At 46.9% G+C, this 26,619-nt stretch overlaps 1 protein-coding gene across 1 annotated transcript in view; it reads right to left on the bottom strand.

Annotated features, from left to right (window-relative positions):
- Positions 1-1,203: 1,203 nt before the first annotated feature.
- The window catches only part of dapk1 (death-associated protein kinase 1), a 65,809-nt gene continuing 40,393 nt past the window's right edge, over positions 1,204-26,619 (bottom strand). Inside the window, 19 exon segments of the mRNA XM_080467334.1 lie at positions 1,204-5,407; positions 6,091-6,279; positions 6,459-6,579; positions 7,287-7,425; positions 8,177-8,374; positions 8,489-8,674; positions 9,415-9,631; positions 10,329-10,406; positions 11,359-11,457; positions 12,856-13,053; positions 13,422-13,619; positions 13,717-13,815; positions 15,479-15,577; positions 17,304-17,402; positions 18,071-18,190; positions 20,753-20,845; positions 22,037-22,126; positions 22,479-22,524; positions 24,507-24,659. Coding sequence (XP_080323460.1) covers positions 4,103-5,407; positions 6,091-6,279; positions 6,459-6,579; positions 7,287-7,425; positions 8,177-8,374; positions 8,489-8,674; positions 9,415-9,631; positions 10,329-10,406; positions 11,359-11,457; positions 12,856-13,053; positions 13,422-13,619; positions 13,717-13,815; positions 15,479-15,577; positions 17,304-17,402; positions 18,071-18,190; positions 20,753-20,845; positions 22,037-22,126; positions 22,479-22,524; positions 24,507-24,659 — 3,727 coding nt within the window. The 3' untranslated portion in view covers positions 1,204-4,102.

Raw genomic sequence — 26,619 nt, 5'->3', positions numbered from 1 at the left:
TGTGTACTTTGCGAGCGAGTCAATATTCACACATTGATCCGCCTTCTGGTTCCCCAACACAACCTGATAACAAACCAGACACAACACAGGGACTGACAGCGCGTGTGTGTGTGTGTGTGTGTGTGTGTGTGTGTGTGTGTGTGTGTGTGTCCTGACGACTTCCCCCGGCTCCAGAGAAGCATAAATAAAACAGTTTGTTCCAGTTTTTACTTTCTGCTGAGTCAGCATCCAGAAATGAATGACAGTGGGTTTTCTTTCCCTCTTTAACCTTTAAAAACTGGATGAACTGGATTTCAGTCCTTTAAGTCCTCATTTAACAGTTTATCCAATTAAATAGATATTTTCCAGGTGAAACGTTTCGTGTTTCACCTGAAACAAAACCCCAAAATAACTAGATGAATATTTAGTGTTACTCCAACGATAAAGATGTACAGTGGTAGTATTTACAGAGAGAAACTTCTTCCCAGCCTCTTTTCAAACATGTAACACACACTGTGTTAACTGGAGTGTGTCATGTGATGACTGTCTCTTTTAAATGTTTTATTGTTTGTTTCTATCGTTTCTTTTATATTATTGTACGTGCAAAATAGATAAATAAATGTTTTAACAAGGAATTTAGGTGAAAAGTTTCACATCAGTTTTTTTTGTTTAAGTTTGACGAATCGTCAACAAAAGTCACAATATTCACAAATATTTCATGTTTATTTGAGTTCCAGACGTGTTCAGTATTATTTCAATCTAATCAAATTCCTCTGTACTTATGGTGCATTTTTAACAAATATCTATCTATATATATGTACAGTATATATATGAAATTAGATATCAAGATGTAAGAAATTTAAGCTTTAGCTCTCAAATGAAACCTGAACATTAAAGGAAAAAGCTCAATTTTTATGTCAAACTGGGTTTTAATGTCTTGTTTTTAGCTACGAGCAGAAAGTTGAGATATTTTGCCAAAATTCTAGAACGTGAATCTAAATTGTGTAAAAACGTGACGCGCAAAACAGCCACCGTGTCCTGGGAGAGTTTGAAGAGACCAAATGGAACCTTACTTCTTCAGTCTTTATCCACCCGCGGTCTCGGGGGGGGGGGGGGGGGGGGGGTCGGAGGTCATCCAGAAGAGGCAGCGACGAGTCCGGGCCGTGGGAGAACATGCAGACTCTGCAGAGGCTTCGTCCAATGAGCCAGAGAGACTTTGGTATTAAGTAAAGGATTTATTATAAAAGGTTTTACACTATAAAGTGTGGGATGTAGTAAGAACATTCCGGGACATGCGCAGAGATCGTGACATAAATAGCAAGAGAAAGACATGTGTGCAAGGCGGCGATGAGACCGGACTCGAACCGGGTTCCCCTTTCTGTGAGGAAAACCCCTCGTCCAGTAAAAAAAAAAAAAGAAAGAAAGAAAAGACGGCACACGGGGAGAATAATAAAGCCGCTTTCAGCTTTTACAAAACGACACAGAGAAACGGGCGTTGCGGTAACTTCCCTTCCCGAGCTTATAGCTTTGATACTGTACAAGGCAAAGAAACGTCGACCAACTGAAGGAAGAGAGGAATGAACGAGTGTTGGAGGCGACGTTGGCAACGGTCGTACACAACTTCAACGGAAAAGCTTTGCTAAAACCCTTCGGCGGTTTCCGGGACGAGATGCGGGCGTTTCGTCTTTCGGAATAACGAGTCGTACAGTCATTCTGCCTCGCGCATCGGGTAACGCGCAGTCGGTCCCCGGTCGCCATCTCATCACGTCCGTCGGACGCGTCGGTCGGTTTACGTCGGTTCTGCTGCGTCTCCAGAGTGACTCGCTGCACCATCTGGTGGTCAAACATAGTATTGCACATCACGAAAGGTTACGTCGACACGGTTCAGCTCCTCGCTGGATGTTCATTCGAAGCTTTGGCCATCAATGGGTTGACTCGAGCGGTCTCATGACACCATCTTGTGGTACAAAGTGGTATTGCACCTTCTGTTTCGTTAACTTGCTAAGATGAGCAGAAAACAAGAAAACTGTTGAGACTGGATTCCTCAGGATTATCTCAGGCTGTCCCGGAGTGATTTAAAGGACACGTTACATACTGCACCTTTGGAGCCGAACACTGAAACACGCTTCGTTTATTTACATCGCGGCGATGCGATCGCTGCGTTGGTTGGCAAGTTGGAGATGAGACGGGAATGAAGAGTGAAGTAACACTGAAAGGAAGTGAAGCAGGGAGGAAATACTGCAAACGGCTCTTCACCTCCAGAAAATCTGACTTCAGTTGGAGTGTCGAACTCGTCGTCACCTCCTGACGACACAAACGGGAGAAAACGCCTCAAAGTGGAAAAGCTGTTTCTGGAAGGAGTCCCGTCGTCAGCGGCAGCGTTCAGCTTGAATCCAGTGAAACTGACACCGACTAGTTGTTTACGGCTCGCGGAGCGAAACCGAGACGAGCTGGAACTTCAGCGCCGCCGCGGTGCAGACGATCCGCCGACGCTGGCTCCACTGCAGCGTCGAGGGGAAACGTTATTCAGTCGCTTCCAGGGAAAAAGTCAGAAATCCACTGATTTTAAACAATGACCTTCGTTTAGATGTTTTTTGGTCGATCTTTCCGAGTTTGAGACCCTGAAGACGATCCTTCACACGTCGGCGCTTCAGGGGGAAGATAAACCGAATTCAGCCTGAATGTTTCTTCAAAGATTTTGACAGGTCCTAAAGTTTCCGGTGGTGAATCAGACTTCAGGTTCAGGCGTCAAAACAACTCGGTTCTTCTACATATAAGATCTGCTTCAAACGGCCATTTTCTCCATATCGTATCCATTACCGCCACTAGAGGGCAATATTCACAGCGCTAGCGCAAACAACAAAACAACAACATTTCAACAAATCCATTATTTACAGGCAAAAAATTCAAAGTATCTCTTAAAACGACAATAAAGTCAATGTTTGTATTTTGCTCTATTTGGTTCCGATCTTTGGTTGTCATGGTAACAACGAAACACGTGGTCGACTTCGGTTTATTTAACTTTGAGTATCAAAACTACCTAAAAAATCAAAGATTCTAGACTGGTGCCTCTTTCTCCATGGTCACGGTTATACCTGCCTCGGCCACAAGAGGGCGCTTTTTTAAAAAAAAACACATTGACGGGAGCCAGAATTTCTTCCAGAAGTTAGCATTCACGTTTTTCACAATTTCAATAAAACAGGAGGTTTGTTGAGTGGATATCATTTACGCAGAAACACAGGAAGTCTGATGTTATTTTTCTCGAGCTTCGATGAATCTTTTATTCGCTATGGATTATAAAATATTGAGAAACCAAACCGTAGAAGGAACCGAGTGTTTTGGGGGATTCCCTGAAGTTTTACGAGACACTTTGAGGCCAGTAGTACGCCGACGCTCGATCCAATAATCGCTGAATCATTAGACTGAGAATTTAGCGTCATAGTTTGTCTCTGTGAATTTTAACTATGGGGAAACTGTGGGACCTGCAAAACCAGAGACGTCCCAACAAACCAGATGTTCTTTAGTTGGACGGATGAACGAAGGAAAGAAACGGTTTCATATCGACACGGACGGATGTTTCCCTTTGACCTGCGGCAGAAATTCACTTTTTAACCCGGCGGCAGAGGGTCAACAAGGCACAGTCCTTCAGACTCCAGGTTTGGATCAGGACGGGACGCTTGTGCTCTTCAGGGAGGTAGAAGGCCACGAAGGCACCAGGAAACAAATGCTGTCAATTGTTTTTAAACGCTGAGCAGAGCGGCCGAACGTGGCGGGGTGGGCGGGGCTTAATGTAACTGGTGAGTGAAGACACCACAGTTCAGTCCTCGAGGTCCGAACGTGAAGGTTCCTGAACCGAACGGGAAGGTTCCTGAACCGAAAGTCGACTCTGAGCAGGAAGGAGGGATTTCCAGAAGCAGCACGACGAGATGAAGAGCAGGATCAGTTTGGGGGGGGGGGGTGTTGTCTTTGGAGCTCACTTCTTTCACAACATTCATAGCGGGAGGCGAGGTCGGCGAGGCGAGGTCGGCGGCGGGCGAAGACACGACGGCTTCAAAGCGGCGGGGAAGCGGGCAGCTGAGCTCCGCCCATGATTGCACTTCCTGTCCGTTCGGGCGCCGCCGCATCAGCGGGACACGACGGAGCTGATGGAGTTGTACGACGTGCCGCCGTTGCAGGTGGGCGGGTACCCATTGGCGGCTCCGCCCAGAGCCTCCATGTTGACCCTGAACACCGGGGACACTTTGAGCAGGAAGTCGGCGGCGTCCCTGCGGCCCAGCTCCCTCAGCTTGGCCATCAGGACCCCGACGGTGCTGCCGGGCCGGCCGCTCCACTCCTGCAGCAGCGCCGCCGTCGGGCTGGGCTGCAGCAGCAGCGCCGCCACCGCCTCGGGGTCCGAGTCCGGCTCGCCCGGTGCGCCGTTGGGCGTGCCGGCGCTGTGTTTGGCCACCAGGTCGGTGAGGCCGAGGTTCATGGCCAGCAGGCACCAGTCCTTCCCCAGGGCGTCCGGCGGGTCCAGCATGCGGCTCAGCTTCCTGCGGGCCAGCAGCGGGACGTCTGAGATGTGGACCTCGGTCCCCAGCGTCCCCTGCTGGTAGACCTCGGCGCAGCCGAAGGCCAGGATGCTGCTGAAGCTCTCCCGGTAGCCCCCCATGGTGTTGGTGAGCGAGGTCTCCCGCTGGACCTGCGCCCGCAGGAAGTCTTTGGGTTGGTAGACCATGACGGGGGCGTGGCGCTCCCGCAGCTGCTGCGGACTCAGGTAGTATTTGGCGGTGAGCAGTCCGGGCAGGGTGGAGCCCAGCAGGTTCTCCGTCACGCTGCAGATGGTGTCCAGCAGGGTGTAGCACTTGGCCCGCTCCGACTCGTGTCCCCTCACCTGCACCTCCAGGCCCTGGCCGTGGTTGACCAGCAGGATCATGGCCTCCGCCCCCGCCTGGCTCACTTTGGCGCCGTTGGTCCAGAGGTGGATGTCGCCGTCCAGGTCCTCGCCGCCGTCGTCCTCGGGCTTCTGCTGGTGGCTCCAGCGACACAGGTTGACCTGCAGCTTGTGGAAGAGCCCGCAGGGGAAGGCGGTGAGGTGCTCGGCGGGCACCAGGCGCACGCCGCCGTACAGCAGCGCCTCCTCCTCCTCCTCCTCCTCCGTCCAGGAGTGGTGGAGGCCGTTGGTCTTGATGAGGGCGGGGACGTCCACCATGGAGGGGTTGGTGACGTCGCGGGCGCACACGTCCATGGCGTCCAGGATCTGCAGCAGCTCGTCCACGTCGCTGTCGGGCGCCAGCGCCTGCACCTCCTCCAGCCTGTAGCGCCCCCTGTAGTGGTGGATGGCCTTGGGCGTCTCCACGGAGAGCAGCTTCCCCAGGATGTTGCCGCAGAGCCAGCGGGGCTCCAGCAGAACCACGTCCTGCACCGTCTCGCTCTGCATGATGTTGATCTGTGACACCAGACACGATGAGCGTTACAAGAGTTTTATCTCCACAAGCGCTTAGTGCTGCCACATTAAAGGTTCTGACAAACTTCTGTCTTAAATAAGGTGTGGACACTTTATGAAGTCCACACGTGTTTTGATTTAATCTTTCCAGGTCAAGTGGATCAATCAGGAGTCAGAACTCGGGATGCACTGACACCAGTATGGCACCCGACACTGGTATCATTTCATTTATTTGGACGGGACAGTGCTTATTAATGAACAGGTTAATGTAAATATGACGGATTTTTAGCACAAAAGGATAATTTACATTTGTTGTCCCACATAAAAGGTTACAAAAATATAAAAACATTTAAAAACAATATGGTAAGACAAAGAAGATAAAAATAATTCTTCCCTAAAACCTTCCATAAACTGCAAATAGTAAAGAGGTTCGGTGGTCTGACATAGATAAAGTGCCAGTTTTTTATTTTTCATATATATTTTGAAGTGCATTATTGTTCTAAGTTTGGTTGTTGTTGGGTACCGGTATCAGTGCATCAGTGTTGCTGTGACTTCCTGTGCCGAGTCACTCCTGAACAAACACTGAGCTCCTGCAGCCGGCTGCGGTGTCCAGATGACGAGAGTTTGATTTGAGGCCCCGCACTGCCCCCTGGTGGGCGTCAGGGTGAAGTGCGGCTGCTGCTCACCTCCCCCATGCTGTGTAGCTGCATGGCCAGCGTGCGGAGGTGCTCCTGGCTGACCAGCGGGTTGATGTGCTCCTGAACGTCGCTCACAAACTGCTGCCAGGACGTCAGCTGGTTGGGTCCGCTCTGCTTCCTCCAGGACGGCAGCGCCGCCAGCAGGCGCTCCGACAGCGGCGTCATGGGACTGCACCTCTGCAGAGAGAGACCGTTCACACGCTTACAACAAACTAGTTTCTGCAAAACTCAACTGAAAAGCTGCTCCTGAATCTGAGGAGACTTGTAGAATCACTCAGGAGGAGGCGGCGCTTCAGCGGGCAGGACGCCGGACGGCGGCGGAGTGAAACGGCGATGGGAGTGTGAAACAGACTCACGGACACGATGCTGGAGCGAAGCTCCTGCAGGTGGCTCCGCAGCAGCTTGACGTCTCTGGAGTTTGAGGCGCCGGCGTCCATCACGAACAGTTTGTCACTGATCTGAAGGTCGTTGCCAAACCTGGACACGGACACTTTAGTCAGTCAAAGACAGGAAGTGTGAGTTCACTGAAAGAAGCCAAGGAGCTGTGGAGCGAATCCATCCTCAGTGGAGACATTGAGGATCGAGGACAGACAGATATGGACCCTGTTTATATGACGAGTCCAGAGGACACGTGGACATTCTGAGACACTTCTAGACTGTCAGGGTCACCAGACTTTCAGGGTCTCTAGACGTTCAGGGTCTCTAGACGTTCAGGGTCTCTAAACGTTCAGGGTCTCTAAACGTTCAGGGTCTCTAGACGTTCAGGGTCTCTAGACTCTCAGGGTCTCTAAACGTTCAGGGTCTCTAGACGTTCAGGGTCTCTAGACGTTCAGGGTCTCTAAACGTTCAGGGTCTCTAGACTCTCAGGGTCTCTAAACGTTCAGGGTCTCTAAACGTTCAGGGTCTCTAGACTTTCGGGGGCGTCTCTCGACTCCTACCCTCTTGGTTGAGGTTGAGGAAGGAGCCTGCGGTGAGGTGGAGAAGATGTTGGTGACGATCGTTCATCTCTTTTTTTTTAGTTTTCAATATTTCAGTTCGCCGGCTCTGATCACGGCTGTCAAACTAAATGAAATGAACCGACAACTTTCCACAAGTCCAGTTCACGTTTTGGTTCTGCTGGTTCATTCCAGATCACAGTGGTCAGATGACCAGGAGGTCAACCTGCAGCGCCGCTCCAGCCTCACCTGTTCCTGACCTCCTTCAGCAGCGCCCTCTCTTTGTCGTAGCTGAACTCCCCGGAGAAAGCTCGCGGCACATCGACCAGGTCGGCGTGCGTCGCCACCAGGACGACCACCAGGGGCTGCTGGATGCGACCGCCAAACACTACACACACACACACACACACACACACACACACACACACACACACACACACACACACACACACACACACACACACACACACACACACACACACACACACACACACACACACACACACACACACACACACACACACACACACACACACACACACACACACACACACACACACACACACACACTGGACACTGGTAGAAGAAACACTTTGTACCGTCCAGCTCCTAATAGACGAGCAGTTCAGATCCTCTGTAAACTTCGGTCACTACATCAGCCTTCGCACCAGATGAGCAAACCGTGCGTGGACACTTGTGCACATCCAGATTAGCTGTGGCGTCTTGAGAGACGGCGTCAAGGATAAAATGACTGTTTCTGCATTTTGGGACCCACTGCAAAGTATCGTCTTTTATCAAGTCGTGAGGTTTGTTCTTTCTTGGCGCTCCACATCTTTGGAAAAGGGCGGTGCTCCTCTATTGGGAACTATACGGTACATAGGAATCTAAAAGGGCCAGACGTTCTCAGACGTAAATGTTCTGAGAAGTTTGTGAATTCTGGCTCATTCCTAAATGTTCTGGGTCGTTGCTTCTTTTCCTTCTTTCTTTTCTTTTTCTAAATTTTCTTTTTAATTTTCTTATTTTTTTCTTTTTCTTCTGGAGTGTTAGTCTCATGGTGGTTGTCTAGACTGTGTGTGTGTGTGTGTGTGTGTGTGTGTGTGTGTGTGTGTGTGTGTGTGTGTGTGTGTGTGTGTGTGTACCGATGCGGTCCTGCGGCAGGGTGAGGGCTTTCAGCAGGTGGAGCCAGTAGCTGATGTGGCTCAGCTGCGTCTCGTACGGCTCCTCCAGGCTGAAGGTCACCAGGTGAACGGCCGTCAGGTCGTTGGCGGCGAAGTAGTCGTAGGTGCAGTAGTACACCGGGTTCCCCGAGAACTCCCACACGCTGAAGTCGCCCACGCCTGCACAGACCACAAGGAGGCGGAGTCAGGGCGTCAGGGCGTCAGGGCGTCAGGGCGTCAGGGCGTCAGGGCGTCCGCCCGGCCGCCGGAGCGTCTGGAGCTTCAGAGTCTCACCGTGGATGCTGGCCTGCTGGATGTCGATGGCCTTGGTGGCCTGGTCGTCGGCCGCCGTCAGGCCGCCGTGCGCCGGGGAGAAGACCTCCAGCACGCCTTTGGTCAGGCTGGGCTCGAACATCATGCTGCGGCTCCGCACGCTCACGTTCTCACAGCCCGGGTACAGGTTGGAGATACTCACCGACACTGACGGGACCAAGAAAACCGTCATGAAACACCAAGAAATCTAAATGATCTGCCTGAGCAGACGCCCTCACCGGATAAACTAAACTGTAAAGAGACACACTTATCTAGGTAACTTCTGGATTAACTCTGGTTTTCTCTTATCTAGGTAACTTCAGGATTAACTCTGGTTTTCTCTTATCCAGGTAACTTCAGGATTAACTCTGGTTTTCTCTTATCTAGGTAACTTCAGGATTAACTCTGGTTTTCTCTTATCCAGATAACTTCAGGATTAACTCTGGTTTTCTCTTATCCAGATAATTTCAGGATTAACTCTGGTTTTCTCTTATCCAGATAACTTCAGGATTAACTCTGGTTTTCTTTTATCCAGGTAACTTCTGGATTAACTCTGGTTTTCTCTTATCCAGATAACTTCAGGATTAACTCTGGTTTTCTCTTATCCAGATAACTTCAGGATTAATTCTGGTTTTCTTTTATCCAGGTAACTTCAGGATTAACTCTGGTTTTCTCTTATCCAGATAATTTCAGGATTAACTCTGGTTTTCTCTTATCCAGATAATTTCAGGATTAACTCTGGTTTTCTCTTATCCAGATAACTTCAGGATTAACTCTGGTTCTCTCTTATCTAGGTAACTTCAGGATTAACTCTGGTTTTCTCTTATCTAGGTAACTTCAGGATTAACTCTGGTTTTCTCTTATCCAGATAACTTCAGGATTAACTTCAGGAGCCGACGATGACGTACCGGCGGGTTTGGAGTTGACGGGGGAGTTGGGGTGGCGGGCGGTGTTGGTCATGCGGGTCCGCCTCCTCCTGAAGAAGCTGCGCAGGATGCCGCACTTCAGAGACTCCAGCAGCGTGCTCTTCCCGGAGCCCGAGTGCCCCAGCAGCTTGAGCTTGATCCTGGGCTGGACGGTCGGAGACGGTCGCAGCTGCTGGATGTAGCTCAGCTTGTGGTTGTCCTGAAGGCAGAGGCACACGGAGGAAACTAGAGCCACACTCGGTAGAGCGCGTAGCATCCGTCACCATGGAAACCAATGGATTACAAGGTTATTGATCCACCACTGCTTCCATCATTTTTCCTGGTCGTTTGATTTGCTTCATCTCGTCACTGTTTAACACTGATGTCCACACATTTCACTGTTTCTGTGTGACCCCCTGCATAACGAGCCTTCCCTGGAGAACGACAAATCCTCCCTGAAAACTTCATGCAATTCAGGTGAATAGTTTTTGCAAAAAGTTAATAAAATATATAAATAATTACTGGTAAACCTATAATTTATCTATATTTATCTATTTATCTTTCATGTGCCCTAATTTCCTTCATTATTATTAATATTGTAATATATTTAGCTTTTTTATTTATTTGTGTTCCATAGCTTAACTTTATTTCTACGATCCTGTTGTATTGGTGTGGAACATGTACTCAAAGCATTTCACTTCTTTATACTACCACACGAGTGGATCATCTCACTCTTACTGCTGCTCCAGTAATACTTTTATTCTCCTGCCGGTCCCTGTCCTCCCGTTGGTAAAGTTCTCCACAAATAACTTCTTCTTTTCCAACGATCCTCATGAGAATCAGCTTCAGATCATCATTTAATCATTTAATCACCACTTCATTCATATCACAGTACATAATGAATATTTCAGTTTTACCTTCTTCAGTTTTCCCAACAATGAGATGATGAGTTCGTGTTGATCAGTGGAGGCCAAGTCCTCGGCCGTCTTCCCGTCCTGACGCGGGAAAACACAAAACAAAGATTTTAATTCAGCTTCTTAAGCCTCTAAAGTCTATTTAAGTATTTAAGTGTCCAATTTTACAAATCATAAGTCCATCAGTGATTTTAAACCGTGGAAAATTGTCCAATTTCAATTAATTTGTTAAAGACATTAATCAGTGGAAATGATTTCACATTGTCGAGCGTTTGAGTCTGAAACTTGATGAAGAAATGCACACACCCGTCCCCGCCAGCAGGTGGCAGTAGGAAGCACATTAATGCTGACTGTTGACTGAAGACAATAAAATAAGATTTGCAGTAGAGCAAGAGGAGGAGGCGCAGTGACAAGGAAGCCATGGGTAAATATTTGAAAAGGAAAGAAACATTTGATATTATTAAAATACTTTTGCTCCATTTGGTTTTTTTTTTAAATTGAAAAGTTTTCTTTAGAGCTAAATCTGTAAAAACGGTAAATATCGTCATTAACTGTGCTGCATGAAGCTCCAACATGTCGTTTGTAATTTAATACTTACTTATTTTAATTAAATTTATTTATGAATGTAAGAAATGTGCCATGGCTGAACAAAAGGTTGAAAAACACTGAAGTAGATCGTTTTCAGTTTCTGCCGTTTCAAAGAGAACCGACGTCGTCGGCACAACGTTTCTGTGAAAGGTGGAAACTTTTCTGAAGCGAAAATGCAAATAAAGTGACGCGTGTTCCCGCTGGCGGGGTATTCCAGACAGTACGGTATTAGTCCAGCTCACACGGACGTAGTTTTTACGACACAAAGAAAAAGATCCAGTAAAACAAAAGGTTCAAGCGGGAGGCTGAAACGTGAGGGAATCGAACCGTCACCTCGCTCTGCTCGCCACTGCACCATGAACTAAACATCCTATGGAAACAGGCAGAGCACAGCAGGTGTCCTACAATACATCTAAATATATATGAGAGGAAAAGTGTGTCTCACGTTGGTGACGGCGTCGATGTTGGCTCCCACCAGGCAAAGATGGCGGACGACCTCCAGGCTCCCGTTGTTGGCGGCGAGGTGAAGAGGAGTGCGGCCGGACTGGGGACGGAAACAGGAAGAGACACGGAGGTGAAGACTCGTCATGCCTGATTCCTCAGAGCCGAGTCACTGGGATTATCCTCGTCTCAACAGCATCGTTTTACACTTTCACTTCACAATAAAAGCTGCTCTAGTGTTTATACTTCAGTGTCCTGTTTCTAAAGTATTAAAGGAGGAAATAAGTAAAAGTTTAAACTAAACAGAGGTGCAGTTGACCGTTGATTCCAGAAGTAAAGGAATCTCAATTTATTGTTTTACATTTCTATTAATTAAAAAAAAATCCGTTTTCAAATTAAATTTTAGTTTTCAATTCAAAGTTTTTGAATTTTCAATTAAATTAAAAAAAAGAAATTTATTTTTATTTTTTAAACTTAATTTTTATTGAAATTTTTTCTAAAAAAACATTTTCTAAATTTAATTTAAATATTATATTTAAATAAATATTATATTGTATATATTAAAAAATCAACGACGTTTCCATACAATTTCTATTAAAGAAAATTTTAGTTTTCAATTCAAAGTTTATGTATTGTCAATTGAATTTAAAAACCTTTTCAAAATTTTATTTAAATATATTTAATCAAAAATGTTTTAAATACATTTTTTTTCACAAAGTTTACATAAAAATTGTATTCAATTGAATTAAAATTTCTAATTTTATATTAACATTATTAATATAATTTTTAAAATAAATTAAATATTTTATTTAATTAAAAATGATATAAATGTTTTTTATATATATTATTTTTATAATTTTTTTTAAAAAGAATTTCATCGTCCTGAAAAATCCGTTTTGCATGAGACGTATTTGATGAAAAGGAGACGGACGTGACGCCGTCCAGACGATAAAAATCCTCCATCAGGTTTTAACTTGCTGTGAATAAACCTATAGAAGGACAGAGAATATAATCTAATCCTCCATTTCGGGATTATCTGATTGAAGGTACAGAAACTACAGAAACTGGTGATTTCAACAGTGAAATGAAGTTATAAAATTAAATACCACATTCAGGCACTGGGTGGCAGTAGCGAGTTACTGTTCCTCAAAGTTTCAGCACTAAATTATTCTTTCTCATATTGGAATTTTCACACTAAAATCAGGCCGAGTGTTAGAGACTCAATACACCGCCTGGTGGTAGGAAGTGGTGTTACGAGACGCTGATGGATCGAGAACTTGTCTTAATTTATAAGAAACTTGGATTAATCTCAAAGATCGGTCGGTACAGAATAAAGTGACACAACAAGCAGGAAGGAAAAAGAAAAAAGAAAAAAGAAAAAAGAAAAAAGAAAAAAGAAAAAAGAAAAAAGAAAAGAAAAAAGAAAATCCCCCGTTTCTTTTCTTTCTGTAAACAAGCAGACGGTTTCATCTGGAGCAGAGAAACACAGAACTGTACCCACCTTGTTGGGGAGGTCCAGGTTGGCTTTGGCGCTGCAGATCGCCATGACGACGGGCAGGTTCCCGTCCTTGCAGGCGATATGGAGCGGCGTGTTGCCATGGCGATCCTGCCGGTCCAGGTGACAGTGGTGTCTGAGGAGGCAGCGGACCACCTCCACCTGACAGCGCCGCACGGCCAGGTGGAGCGCCGTGTGTCCGTCCTGGAGAGACAACGCAACGCCGTCAGAGCACAGCGGTCACACCGGGACGACCCGGAGCCGATCAGAACCAACCAGAACAACTCAGAATGACTCAGAACCAACCAGAACGACTCGGAACTGATTGAACCACTCAGAACCAGCAGGAACGAGCCTGTGTGTGTGTGTGTGTGTGTGGTTCCATCACAGAAACAAACCAACAGCACCACCTCATGGCCCGGCATGTTAACTACATCATTTTCAGAAACGTTCCGGCTCGCCAGCGGGTCCATGCAGTTCTTCTTGAGGTGATCAGGTGAGAAAGGAAATACTTGGCGGATTGTTGAAGTAAAAAACAAACAAGAAAGTATAAACGTGCGTCACCGGCTCACCTTGTCGGTTGCTTCAAGCTCCGCCCCATGCTCCACCAAACACTCCACGATGTCCACGAAGCCGCGGGCCGAGGCGGTGAGCAGCGCCGACTCCCCCTCGCGGTTCTTGGCGTCCACGTTGCAGCCGGCCTGGCAGAGCGCCCGGGCCACCGGCGAGTAGCCGTGCCAGGCGGCGCAGTGCAGCGGCGTCTCCTGCTCCTGGAGGGGGCGGGGCATCACACTGTCAGCCTCAAAACACTCCAAGTGTGTGTGTGTGTGTGTGTGTGTGTGTGTGTGTGTGTGTGTGTGCACTCACCCGGTCCGACAGGTTGGGGTTGGCCCGGATGCTGCACAGGTAGCTCACCACGTCCACGTTCCCGTAACGAGACGCCACATGGAGGGCCGTTTCCCCGGACTGGAGGAAAAAACATTTAGAACTACGGTGGCCTGGAAGTGCAAAACACTATAAACACCAGAAACACCAGAAACACCAGAAACACCAGAAACACTAGAAACACTAGAAACACTAGAAACACTAGAAACACCAGAAACACCAGAAACACCAGAAACACTAAAAACACTAGAAACACTAGAAACACCAGAAACACTAGAAACACTAGAAACACCAGAAATACCAGAAACACTAGAAACACTAGAAACACCAGAAACACCAGAAACACTAGAAACACCAGAAACACCAGAAACACTAGAAACACTAGAAACACCAGAAACACTATAAACACTATAAACACTAAAAACACTAGAAACACTAGAAACACCAGAAACACTAGAAACACTAGAAACACCAGAAACACCAGAAACACTAGAAACACTAGAAACACTAGAAACACTAGAAACACCAGAAACACTAGAAACACTAGAAACACCAGAAACACCAGAAACACTAGAAACACTAGAAACACTAGAAACACTAGAAACACCAGAAACACTAGAAACACTAGAAACACCAGAAACACTAGAAACACTACCAAATCCCAAAAACTGGGGGTGGAGAGAGTGCTTGGCGAGCCCAGTGTGGGGCGGGGTGAGGGCGAGGTGAGGCAAGGCGAGTGCGGGGTGAGGGCGAGGCAAGGCGAAGCAAGGCGAGGCCACGCCGAGGTGAGGGTGAGGCGAGGGGGGGTGAGGGTGAGTCAGGGCGAGGTGAGGCGAGGTGGGGTGAGGGCGAGGCCAGGTGAGGGCACGGTGAGGCGAGGGCGGGGTGAGGTGAGGGCGAGGCCAGGTGAGGGCGAGGCGAGGCAAGGCGAGTGCAGGGTGAGGGCGAGGTGAGGCGAGGGCACGGTGAGGGCGAGGTGAGGGCAAGGCGAGGCGAAGCAAGGCAAGGCGAGGTGAGGGTGAGGCGAGGGGGGGTGAGGGTGAGTCAGGGCGATGTGAGGCGAGGTGGGGTGAGGACGAGGCCAGGTGAGGGCACGGTGAGGCGAGGGCGGGGTGAGGTGAGGGCGAGGCAAGGCGAGGCGAGGTGAGGCCACGCCGAGGTGAGGGTGAGGCGAGGGGGGGGTGCAGGTGAGTCAGGGCGAGGTGAGGCGAGGCCAGGTGAGGGCACGGTGAGGCAAGGGCGGAGTGGGGTGAGGGCAAGGTGGGTGCGAGGCAAGACGAGCGAGGCTCATCATCACTCAACACGCTGCACAAACAATTCGGTGCAACTGAGCGTGCTCAGTGATCCTGGCCTCGCTGGCGTCACACACACACACACACACACACACACACACACACACACACACACACACACACACACACACACACACACACACACACACACACACACACACACACACACACACACACACACACACACACACACACACACACACACACACAGCCTCACTGTGCAGCAGCAGTTTCCATAGCAACAGCAAATAAGCTGATAAAAGCTGTGAGCAGCCGGTTCTCCCTCCAGGTGTGTCAAATGAGAACGTGCCTTTATGTTTTCAAAGTGATGCCTCTCATGGGGTGTGTGTGTGTGTGTGTGTGTGTGTGTGTGTGTGTGTGTGTGTGTGTGTGTGTGTGTGTGTGTGTGTGTGTGTGTGTGTGTGTGTGTGTGTGTGTGGAGGCAGTCTCACCTTATCTTGAACATCCAGAGGACACTTCTTGTCATGCAGGAATCTCAGGGTCTCCAGGTGACCATGTCTGGCGGCGTAGTAGACGGCGTTGGCGCCGCTCTGGGAAGAAGAGGAGGGATTAACTCCTCCCCCCCCACAGCACCGGGGCGAACTGACGGCTGCAGGACCAGCTTCCATAGATACTGACAGGAGACACGGGACACGAGACGCGACGCTCGCCTGGAGGAGTCCACTCGTCTCAAGACTCGTGCGTTTCGTATTCAGCGGTCGTTTTTTTTAATGTTTCACATTGAAAACATTTAAAAGAAATTGTTTCCTCTATAAGCAGACCAACGTCTCGATTTGAATGTATTATTTTTATATTTAAATTAGAAAAGTTTTGCATTAACATGGCAACATGTCCGTTTCCATGGCAACGGCAGAAACTGTGGAAATGCTGTAGTTTTCAAGTTGGTCCACTGGTTGGTGCTGTTGTTACTTAACAGCTGGAAAACAGACATTCTAGTGGACAGACCACCAATTGTTATTACAGTGACTGTCAAAATAAAAGTACCAAGTTGGATTGTTATTACAGTGACTGTCAAAATAAAAGTACCAAGTTGGATTGTTATTACGGTGACTGTCAAAATAAAAGTACCAAGTTGAATTGTTATTATGGTGACTGTCAAAATAAAAGTACCAAGTTGGACTGTTATTACGGTGACTGTCAAAATAAAACTACCAAGTTGGATTGTTATTACGGTGACTGTCAAAATAAAAGTACCAAGTTGAATTGTTATTACGGTGACTGTCAAAATAAAACTACCAAGTTGGATTGTTATTACGGTGACTGTCAAAATAAAAGTACCAAGTTGGATTGTTATCACGGTGACCATCAAAATAAAACTACCAAGTTGGATTGTTATTACGGTGACCGTCAAAATAAAACTACCAAGTTGGATTGTTATCACGGTGACTGTCAAAATAAAACTACCAAGTTGGATTGTTATTACGGTGACCGTCAAAATAAAACTACCAAGTTGGATTGTTATCACGGTGACTGTCAAAATAAAACTACCAAGTTGGATTGTTATTACGGTGACTGTCAAAATAAAAGTACCAAGTTGGATTGTTATCACGGTGACCATCAAAATAAAACTACCAAGTTGGATTGTTATTACGGTGACTGTCAAAATAAAACTACCAAGTTGGATTGTTATTACGGTGACTGTCAAAATAAAAGTACCAAGTTGGATTGTTATCACGGTGACCATCAAAATAAAACTACCAAGTTGGATTGTTATTACGGTGACTGTCAAAATAAAACTACCAAGTTGGATTGTTATCACGGTGACCGTCAAAATAAAACTACCAAGTTGGATTGTTATTACGGTGACTGTCAAAATAAAACTACCAAGTTGGATTGTTATTACGGTGACTGTCAAAATAAAACTACCAAGTTGGATTGTTATCACGGTGACTGTCAAAATAAAACTACCAAGTTGGATTGTTATCACGGTGACTATCAAAATAAAACTACCAAGTTGGAGAACGCAACATTTTTCAAAAAGTAGGGTTTTCGCCCGTTTCCATGGACTCTGAGCAATTTTCAAAACGTGCCACGATGTTTTCCAAAACTTTTTAAATGTGTTCTGTTGTCACTCAAACGTTTGTGTAAACGGACATCGTCTTCTGGACCCTGACATCTAAACGTGACACGTTGTTGGAGGCGGGGCCTCCGAGCTGGCGGTTTATCTTGGATCTAAGCGACAGCGGTTCTCCAGTCGGGCTGTGACAACGTTCTATAAACCTCCACAGTGTTTCAGTGGCGCCGCGGAGCCGCTACCTTGTCGTGGGCCTGGATCTCGGCGCCTCTCCTCATCAGAACCTCGATGATCTGGATGTTTCCGCAGCCCGCGGCGATCAGGAGGGGCGGAGTCCCGTGCTGCAAGCAAACAACCCGGAGATTCAACGCCAGAGTGATGCTTCACATCACAGGGAACCTGATGCTGCTCTACGCTGTTCTTCACATTGTTCCATGCTATTGTACACTGTTCTATACTGTTCTACTCAGTTTCACATTGTACCACATTGTTCCACGCTATTGTACACTGTTCCATGCTGTTCTACAGTTTCACACTGTTCCATGCTATTGTACACTGTTCTACAGTTTCACACTGTTCCACGCTGTTCTACACTTTCACACTGTTCCATGCTGTTCTACACTGTTCTACAGTTTCACATTGTTCCATGCTATTGTACACTGTTCTACAGTTTCACACTGTTCCACGCTGTTCTACACTGTTCTACAGTTTCACATTGTTCTACACTGTTCTACAGTGTTCTACAGTTTCACACTGTTCCATGCTGTTCTACACTGTTCTACAGTTTCACACTGTTCCATGCTATTGTACACTGTTCTACATTGTTCCACAGTTCCACGCTGTATGCTGTTCCACACTGTTCCACACTTTCACACTGTTCCATGCTATTGTACACTGTTCTACAGTTTCACACTGTTCCATGCTGTTCTACACTGTTCTACAGTTTCACACTGTTCCACACTGTTCTCCACAGTTCCACGGTCAGACTTTAATGTACTGTGTGTTCCACCTTGTTGGGCTGGTTGACGTCGTAGCTGTTCAGCGAGCCCAGCAGGTGCTGCAGACCCGGAACGTTGTCGTCATTGATGGCGTGAATGATGGCCTTCATCACAAAGGAGTCTTCCTCATCCTGCCGGGGGGGGGGGGACACACTTTGGTTACTCGTTTGCTGACGGAGGTTCTTCGCTCCTCAGAACGAATCGGAACTTCATATTTCAGGGGAAAACATTGCTGATAATCTCTAATCCAACAAGGCCAACCTTGTCCTTCATTATAAAGTTTAGGTACTTTCACCCCCCTGCTTTTATTTTGAAATGGGTGGAAAGTTGCCATCTCTGAGAGTACGAGCTTCCTGCTCCACTCAGGTGTTAATCAACACAATAACTCTAAAGAATAGAAGCGGAATAGAAAGTAAATTCTTCCTATGGATCAAATTCAAACAGAAAAACTTTATATTGTAGCTTTATTATGTTAATATTTCATAGGTCATTTTTTAGCTTAAAACTCGTTTAAATTAACACAGTAACTGAAATCATTTGAATATTTGATAGAAAGGATTTTATTCCCCCCAGAAGGAAGTCAGTTTTCACAGCCGCTTAACAATGAACAAAGAATAGATCCAATATTGTAACTATTCCAAAATATTTTAATTTAACAGGTAAAATAACTTTTTTAATAATTATCGTTCAAAACTCAACAAACGGCTGAACCCGGTTCAGTTTCTCCATTACGAGTGCAGAAATAACCGAGTCAGCGTAGATGATGAATCGTTCTGCGCTGCCGACTCCTTTCTTTCAGATTTACGACGCCGCAGTGAAACCCGAGTAGAACACTTAACCTTTGACCTGCGGGGCCTCGAGCCAGTTCTGCTATAATGTGGTGCAGTTCAGGCTGTGGACTCCAGGGGGAGCTGCACACTCAGCGGGCCGCCTCCTACCTGAGGACGGGCCTGATCCAGGAAGTCATCCTGGGTTCTGTTAATGATTGAGCAGAGCTGCAGAGTTCAAGTGTTTATCGTCTCCAGCAGCTTCACCCGACACTTTACTGGAGTTTTGCCAAAGAGGCTGTGGAAACAAAGATGGCCGTCCTGCGTGGAGGTCTGCAGACGGCGCCCTGGCCTTCGTTAGAACTACGCTCTGGGACCTTTGACCTTTCAGGGGCGGCGACCTACAGGCAGCAATACAATCCCACCTCAAGTGGTTCCGCCTGGAACTTCAACTCTATCATTTGTTCCTTAAGAGGTTTGTTCTGGAGCAGTTAGAATATCACAGACGTGTTAGTATTAGTATTAGTATTAGTATAAGTAGTAGTATAAGTATTAGTATAAGTAGTAGGTGTCAAGACGGGATGAACAAAGGACAACGTTTAGAACTCAGACGGAAAATACAAAGGAGAACTTCCACCCCATCACACCTCTCACTCCTCTCACTCCCTCATCACTCCTCTCCCCCCCTCCATAACTCCTCTCCCCCCTCCATCACTCCTCTCACTCCCTCATCACTCCTCTCCCCCCCTCCATAACTCCTCTCCCCCCTCCATCACTCTTCTCACTCCCTCCATCACCCCCCATCACTCCTCTCCCCCCTCCATCACTCCTCTCCTCCCTCCATCACTCCTCTCCCCCCTCCATCACCCCCATCACTCCTCTCCCCCCTCCATCACTCTTCTCACTCCTCTCCCCCCTCCATCACCCCCATCACTCCTCTCCCCCCTCCATCACTCTTCTCACTCCCTCCATCACTCCTCTCCCCCCTCCATCACTCCTCTCCCCCCTCCATCACTCTTCTCACTCCCTCCATCACTCCTCTCCCCCCTCCATCACTCTTCTCACTCCTCTCCCCCCCTCCATCACCCCCATCACTCCTCTCCCCCCTCCATCACTCCTCTCCCCCCTCCATCACTCTTCTCACTCCCTCCATCACTCCTCTCCCCCCTCCATCACTCCTCTCCCCCTCCATCACTCTTCTCCCTCCCTCCATCACTCCTCTCCCCCTCCATCACCCTCCATCACTCCTCTCCCCCCTCCATCACCCCCATCACTCCCTCCATCACTCCTCTCCCCCTCCATCACCCTCCATCACTCCTCTCCCCCCTCCATCACTCTTCTCACTCCCTCCATCACTCCTCTCCCCCCTCCATCACTCTTCTCACTCCCTCCGTCACCCCCCATCACTCCTCTCCCCCCTCCATCACCCCCATCACTCCCTCCATCACTCCTCTGACCTCCATCACCATATATATACGTTTCCGATTAACATTTCCTTTATGTCTTTATTTGTCTTAAGTTTGTTTTAAATAAACATTTTGTTGTATTTTATTGTTTGTTAAAGAAACATTTCTGTCACTTCTTGGGACAAACAAGGTAAAGGAGGATACCCTTCATATCTGGCAACGCAGGTCAGCCTCTAGATTCAGTTTCAAGTCTTTGTTAAATCTGAGCGACAGAATCTAGACGACATGAGGAGGAAGGAGGAGGAGGAGGAGAAAACAGAGCTCGGCTTTTATTCTGGCGGAGCCGCTTCCTCTTATCGGTGACGTCAGTCACACCTCGATGTAGGAAAATATCAGAACTGGTGCCACATGTGAACGAGGCCTGGTTCTGGAGGGAACCATCAGAACTGGAGCAGAAACCTGATGGAACCTTAGCAAACCGAGGGTCTGAGTCACTTCCTCCTCCGACAGGAAGTCTTACCAGCGTGTCGTCGCTTCGCGCCACGCTGATGTTGCTCCTGGACAGGAAGGAGCGGGACAGACGGTTGCACAGCGAGATGAGGCGGACGGATTGCTGCAGGGAGAGAAGAAGAAGAGGAGGAGGAGGAGGAGGTCAAATCCACGTCCAGCCCATGGAGACATTTTCTGTACCATGTACTTTCTAGTACTACTACTACTACTACTACTACTACTGTAACTGTGTCAGGACTGACTGGTCCAGATTCATGTCTCAGCATTCGGCTTGTATTCAGCCGTGACTTCAGAATGACGATTCGACCTCTTAATAATCTATAAATATTGTCTCATTGTCAATAAATCTGTTTCGAACCTTTTGGGTCGTCAGAAAACTGCTGATCTGACGATAATCAGGATTTGCATATTTGTTAGAGGTGACCTACATACCGTCAGTGACCACTAGATGTCAGTGTGGGACAACAGAAAGCCGCTACAGCAGCACAGAAAAACCTCCATTACTGCTGGAAACCACCGAGAACAACGTCCATGAAGTTTACCGTGAAAATATAAAGTACAAAGAGTTTAGACTGAAAATCTGACGTTTGTTCTTTAACAGGCGCAACTTATACTTTACTTTAGAACGGTTTAGCGTTTCCACGGCAACGGCAGAAACACTGATAATGATGTAGTTTTCATGTTGGCCACTGGTTGGTGCTGTTCTCAGTTTTAGTAATGAAAGCACACACACACACACACACACACACACACACACACACACACACACACACACACACACACACACACACACACACACACACACACACACACACACACACACACACACACACACACACACACACACACACACACACACACACACACACACACACACACACACACACACACACACACACACACACACTGACTGTCAAAATAAATACCAAGTTGGATTGTTATTACGGTGACTGTCAAAATAAAAGTTGTGTTTTCAGCGACTCTGAGAAAGTTTTGCGTTTTCACTTGAAATCGTTATAATATAATCCGGCCCTTATCGTCTGTAAAAAAACGTTAATTCATTGTAAATTAGACGAATTAATCCCGATTAGTGACGAGATTTATTTAGTTAATTAAGACATAAAATCATCAAATTAAAACACAGAAATCATGTTCATTCTGAATCCTCTGACTAAAGTTTACGTCATGAAGACATGTTGACTGTGTGTGTGTGTGTGTGTGTGTGTGTGTGTGTGTGTGTGTGTGTGTGTGTGTGTGTGTGTGTGTGTGTGTACACAGGAACAGAAGCACTCACCTTCCACTTCCTACGAGCTGCAAACTTCTTGAACTTCTCCATGTTGACGGCCGACTCCTTCCTGCTCAGAGCCTGCTGGGTGTCTTTAGGCTGCACACAGAACAACAACAAAACCTTTAAACTATATAAACAACAAAACAAACCAAAAACAGATAAATAAAAATAGCAAAGCAATTAAATCAAACAAAAATAACTAGGAATAAAACAAAAAGTAATAAATACAAAATAACACAATAATTAAACTAAAAAACAAATAAACAAAAATAACAAAACAAATAAATTAAACTGAAATTAATCAAATAAAACATAAATAGAAAATAACATAAAATAAAACCATAATTTTCTGAGAAATTGTATTTGTCTCAGGGACAATAAAGACAATAAAGACAAAAGACCGAGGACAGAATAGATGAAAGAGTCATCCTGGGTGAGCCGGTCCTACCTTGATCCAGGGATGGTGGAGGCTGTCCTGGATGGTCATCCTCTTCCTACACACACACACACACACACACACACACACACACACACACACACACACACACACACACACACACACACACACACACACACACACACACACACACACACACACACACACACACACACACACACACACACACACACACACACACACACACACACACACACAGAGTGTTTAAGTGTTTTTACAGCCGCGGGATCGAGCACTATTCAATTTAATGCAGTGAACATTAATTGTTTTTTTCTTCATTAACACTCTTATCTTTGTGAGTGAAGCATCAAATCCATTTCCATGACCTCGGGGGTGGTGGGTGGTGGGGGGAGGGGGGGAGGGGGGGGGGTAAATAAAGCCTTTAATAAATCAGAGCCTGTGCATTTAAAATGAAAAGCACCCACTCATCTCTCCACACTGGAACTGGATTTTAAAGCCACAGAAACATCTTTCTTTCCCCTCAGAGTTCATTAGTCTGCAGATGAATGATGAACCTGAGTCTCTGAACCAGGCCGTGGTCTGAACCAGGCGGTGGACTGAACCAAGCGGTGGACTGAACCAAGCGGTGGTCTGAACCAAGCGGTGGACTGAACCAAGCGGTGGTCTGAAACAAGCGGTGGTCTGAACCAGGCGGTGGTCTGAACCAGGCCGTGGTCTGAACCAGGCGGTGGACTGAACCAAGCGGTGGTCTGAAACAAGCGGTGAACTGAACCAAGCGGTGGTCTGAACCAAGCGGTGGTCTGAAACAAGCGGTGGTCTGAACCAGGCGGTGGTCTGAACCAAGCGGTGGTCTGAAACAAGCAGTGGTCTGAAACAAGCAGTGGTCTGAACCAGGCGGTGGTCTGAACCAAGCGGTGGTCTGAACCAGGCGGTGGTCTGAACCAAGCGGTGGTCTGAAACAAGCAGTGGTCTGAACCAGGCGGTGGTCTGAACCAAGCGGTGGTCTGAACCGGCCTGAGAGGGGCTCCGGTCAGACACACCACCAACACCATTGTGAACATTTCAGAAAAAATAAATAATTTTCATTGAAATTGGCTTAATGTTGAGATTGTTGTCATTTTCTGTAGTAATTGTTTTTTTTACTTTCATCAGATATACTCTCCCCCCACAGGAAAGAAACTAATTCACAGTTTAAATTCAAAGGTTATTACGGCACTATTCTACCGCTCCGGCTCGCTCAGATAAAATGTGACTCCTGAACTAAACTGGCGCAGCTTTTAGCACATTAGCATTCATCCTGCAGCTTCGTTTTACCAACACGGTTCAGCACAAAGTACTTCACAATAAATATAAAGAACTTCATTTTTATATCTGTACATGTCACCTGAATGCAGTGACTATCAAAATAAAACTACCAAGTTGGATTGTTATTACGGTGACTGTCAAAATAAAACCACCAAGTTGGATTGGTATTACGGTGACTGTCAAAATAAAACTGAAAGTTGGATTGTTATTACGGTGACTGTCAAAATAAAACCACCAAGTTGGATTGTTATTACGGTGACTGTCAAAATAAAACCACCAAGTTGGATTGGTATCACGGTGACTGTCAAAATAAAACTGCCAAGTTGGATTGTTATCACGGTGACTGTCAAAATAAAACTGCCAAGTTGGATTGTTATTATGGTGACTGTCAAAATAAAACTACCAAGTTGGATTGTTATTACGGTGACTATCAAAATAAAACTGCCAAGCTGGATTGTTATCACGGTGACTGTCAAAATAAAAGTACCAAGTTGGATTGTTATTACGGTGACTGTCAAAATAAAACCACCAAGTTGGATTGGTATCACGGTGACTGTCAAAATAAAACTGCCAGGTTGGATTGTTATTACGGTGACTGTCAAAATAAAACTAATAAGGTGTATTGTTACTACGGTGAGACGGAGTGTTTTCAAAACGTCGTGTTTTCAGTGGCTCGTCGTCATGCGAACGGACGAACTTAAACGTAGCAGAATGTCGGCGTGTCCACGTGAAAACGAGAGCGGACAGACGTACTTTGGATCTTTGACGAGGAGCCGTGCGATGAAGTCCTTGGCGAGCGCGCTGGTGCTGCTGAAGAAGTCCTCGTCGAAGGTGTAGTCCACGGCCGACACGTTGGCCAGAGTCTCCTGCTTGTTGTCGCCCAGGAAGGGCGAGGCGCCGCTCAGCCTGCCGGACGACCACGAGAGGAACCGTCAGAAACCCCGCCCCCTTCCGGCCACTCTCAACAAACATTCAAACACGACTGACTGGAACGCCACTCAGATGTCCAAACACCAGCCGTCCAACAGCGAGCGCCAGGATGTCATGTGTCCATAGAAGACAAACATCTTGACCTTCGCCAACGAACGCTGTTCCTTTTGTCTGCGAGTATTTATTCAACAGTTCACAAAAAAACATGAATTGCATGAAGTTTTGATGGTTCGTCCTTTTCAAGCTTGGTTCTATTAGATTTTGAGAGCGCGGCTGGGTCAAAGGTCAAAGGTCAAGGTCTAGGTCAAAGGTCAAGGTCAAGGAAACCTGTTTTCATCATAACCCAGTCAGTTTTAATCCGACTGATGTCAAACCAACGGCAAAATGTTCCGTTATCAATTCATTTTATTTATTTATTTTACCCGGAAAAACCTTGTTGAGATTAAAAATCTCTTTATCAAGAGCGTCCCGGCGAAGACGGGCAGCAGCACCTTCAGCTTCGACTAACAGATAAAACATTTAATCAAAATCTCAACACCTTAAAAAACATGCACATTTGAAAAAAAATTGTCCACAAATTAAAATGAAGTCAGTTCCGTATCCTCTGATATGATGCAGTGATGTCATCACCCTGGTGAGCTGGATGGGGGTCAAAGGTCAGGAGGTTCACAAGTAACTAGTAAAGTGTGTGTACATCAGTGTGAAACAGTGAAAACATGAAGCAAATCACGGTCTGCGCTCTACCGAGTGTAGCTCTAGTTTTCTACTGATTTTATCTTTTAAGTTATCAAAGTATCTCAAAACAATAGCTTTAGCATAGCAACATCTGTAGCTTTAGCATAGCAACATCTGAAGCTTTAGCATAGCAACATCTGTAGCTTTAGCATAGCAACATCTGTAGCTTTAGCATAGCAACATCTGAAGCTTTAGCATAGCAACATCTGAAGCTTTAGCATAGCAACATCTGAAGCTTTAGCATAGCAACATCTGTAGCTTTAGCATAGCAACATCTGTAGCTTTAGCGGCCTGAGTAAAGAAACGTTCCATCAAGCTTCGTTTCCTCGTACAGAAACGACGGGACTCGTCCTTCAGTTTGTTTGAGTGACGCTTCAACAAAATGTCACGCAGGATATTTGGTTCTCTCCCCCCCTCTCTCTCCATCCCTCACTCTCTCTCCCCCCTCTCTCTCCATCCCTCACTCTCTCTCTCCCCCCTCTCTCTCCATCCCTCACTCTCTCTCTCTCCCCCTCTCTCTCCATCCCTCACTCTCTCTCCCCCCTCTCTCTCCATCCCTCACTCTCTCTCTCCCCCTCTCTCTCCATCCCTCACTCTCTCTCTCCCCCTCTCTCTCCATCCCTCTCCCTCTCTCCTCTCTCTCTCTCTCTCTCTCTCTCTCCCTTCTCCTCTCTCTCCCCTTCTCCCTCTCTCTCCCCCTCCCTCTCTGTCTCTCTCCCTCCCCTCTCTCCCTCCCTCTCCCCCTCCCTCTCTCCCCCCCCTCCCTCCCCTCCTTATTATTCCTATTAGAGAAATGTTTTTTGATGAGCAGGATTTCATACAAGCCAACTGACCTGTGGCTAAGCCCCGCCCCCAAATGCAAACCAACCAATAGCGTTCACCGACCAACTGGCCCGACTCGGACAAACATCCTCAGCTCCGAGGAGAAGGTTTAGAACTGGAGACACTGTGTTGTTCTCTGGACTATTTAAGTCATTTAAAATAATCAAGCAGTGTTCCTGGTGCTGACCTGTGACAGCTCGGAACTAAAGGGGGCGGGGCTTAGCTAAAGGTTAAATCGGCTTCATTCGTTCCAGTGCATGCTGGGAGATGAGACATGTAGAGTTCCAGTGCATGCTGGGAGATGAGACATGTAGAGTTCCAGTGCATGCTGGGAGATGCGGCGGGAACCCGCTGTGTTTATCGGAACGTGTACGTGACG

This window comes from Lipophrys pholis (genome assembly GCF_963383615.2).
Source record: "Lipophrys pholis genome assembly, chromosome: 7".
Classification (NCBI taxonomy): domain Eukaryota; kingdom Metazoa; phylum Chordata; class Actinopteri; order Blenniiformes; family Blenniidae; genus Lipophrys; species Lipophrys pholis.
Note: the sequence above shows the minus strand (reverse complement) of the source record. Positions and strands in the feature narration are given on the sequence as shown.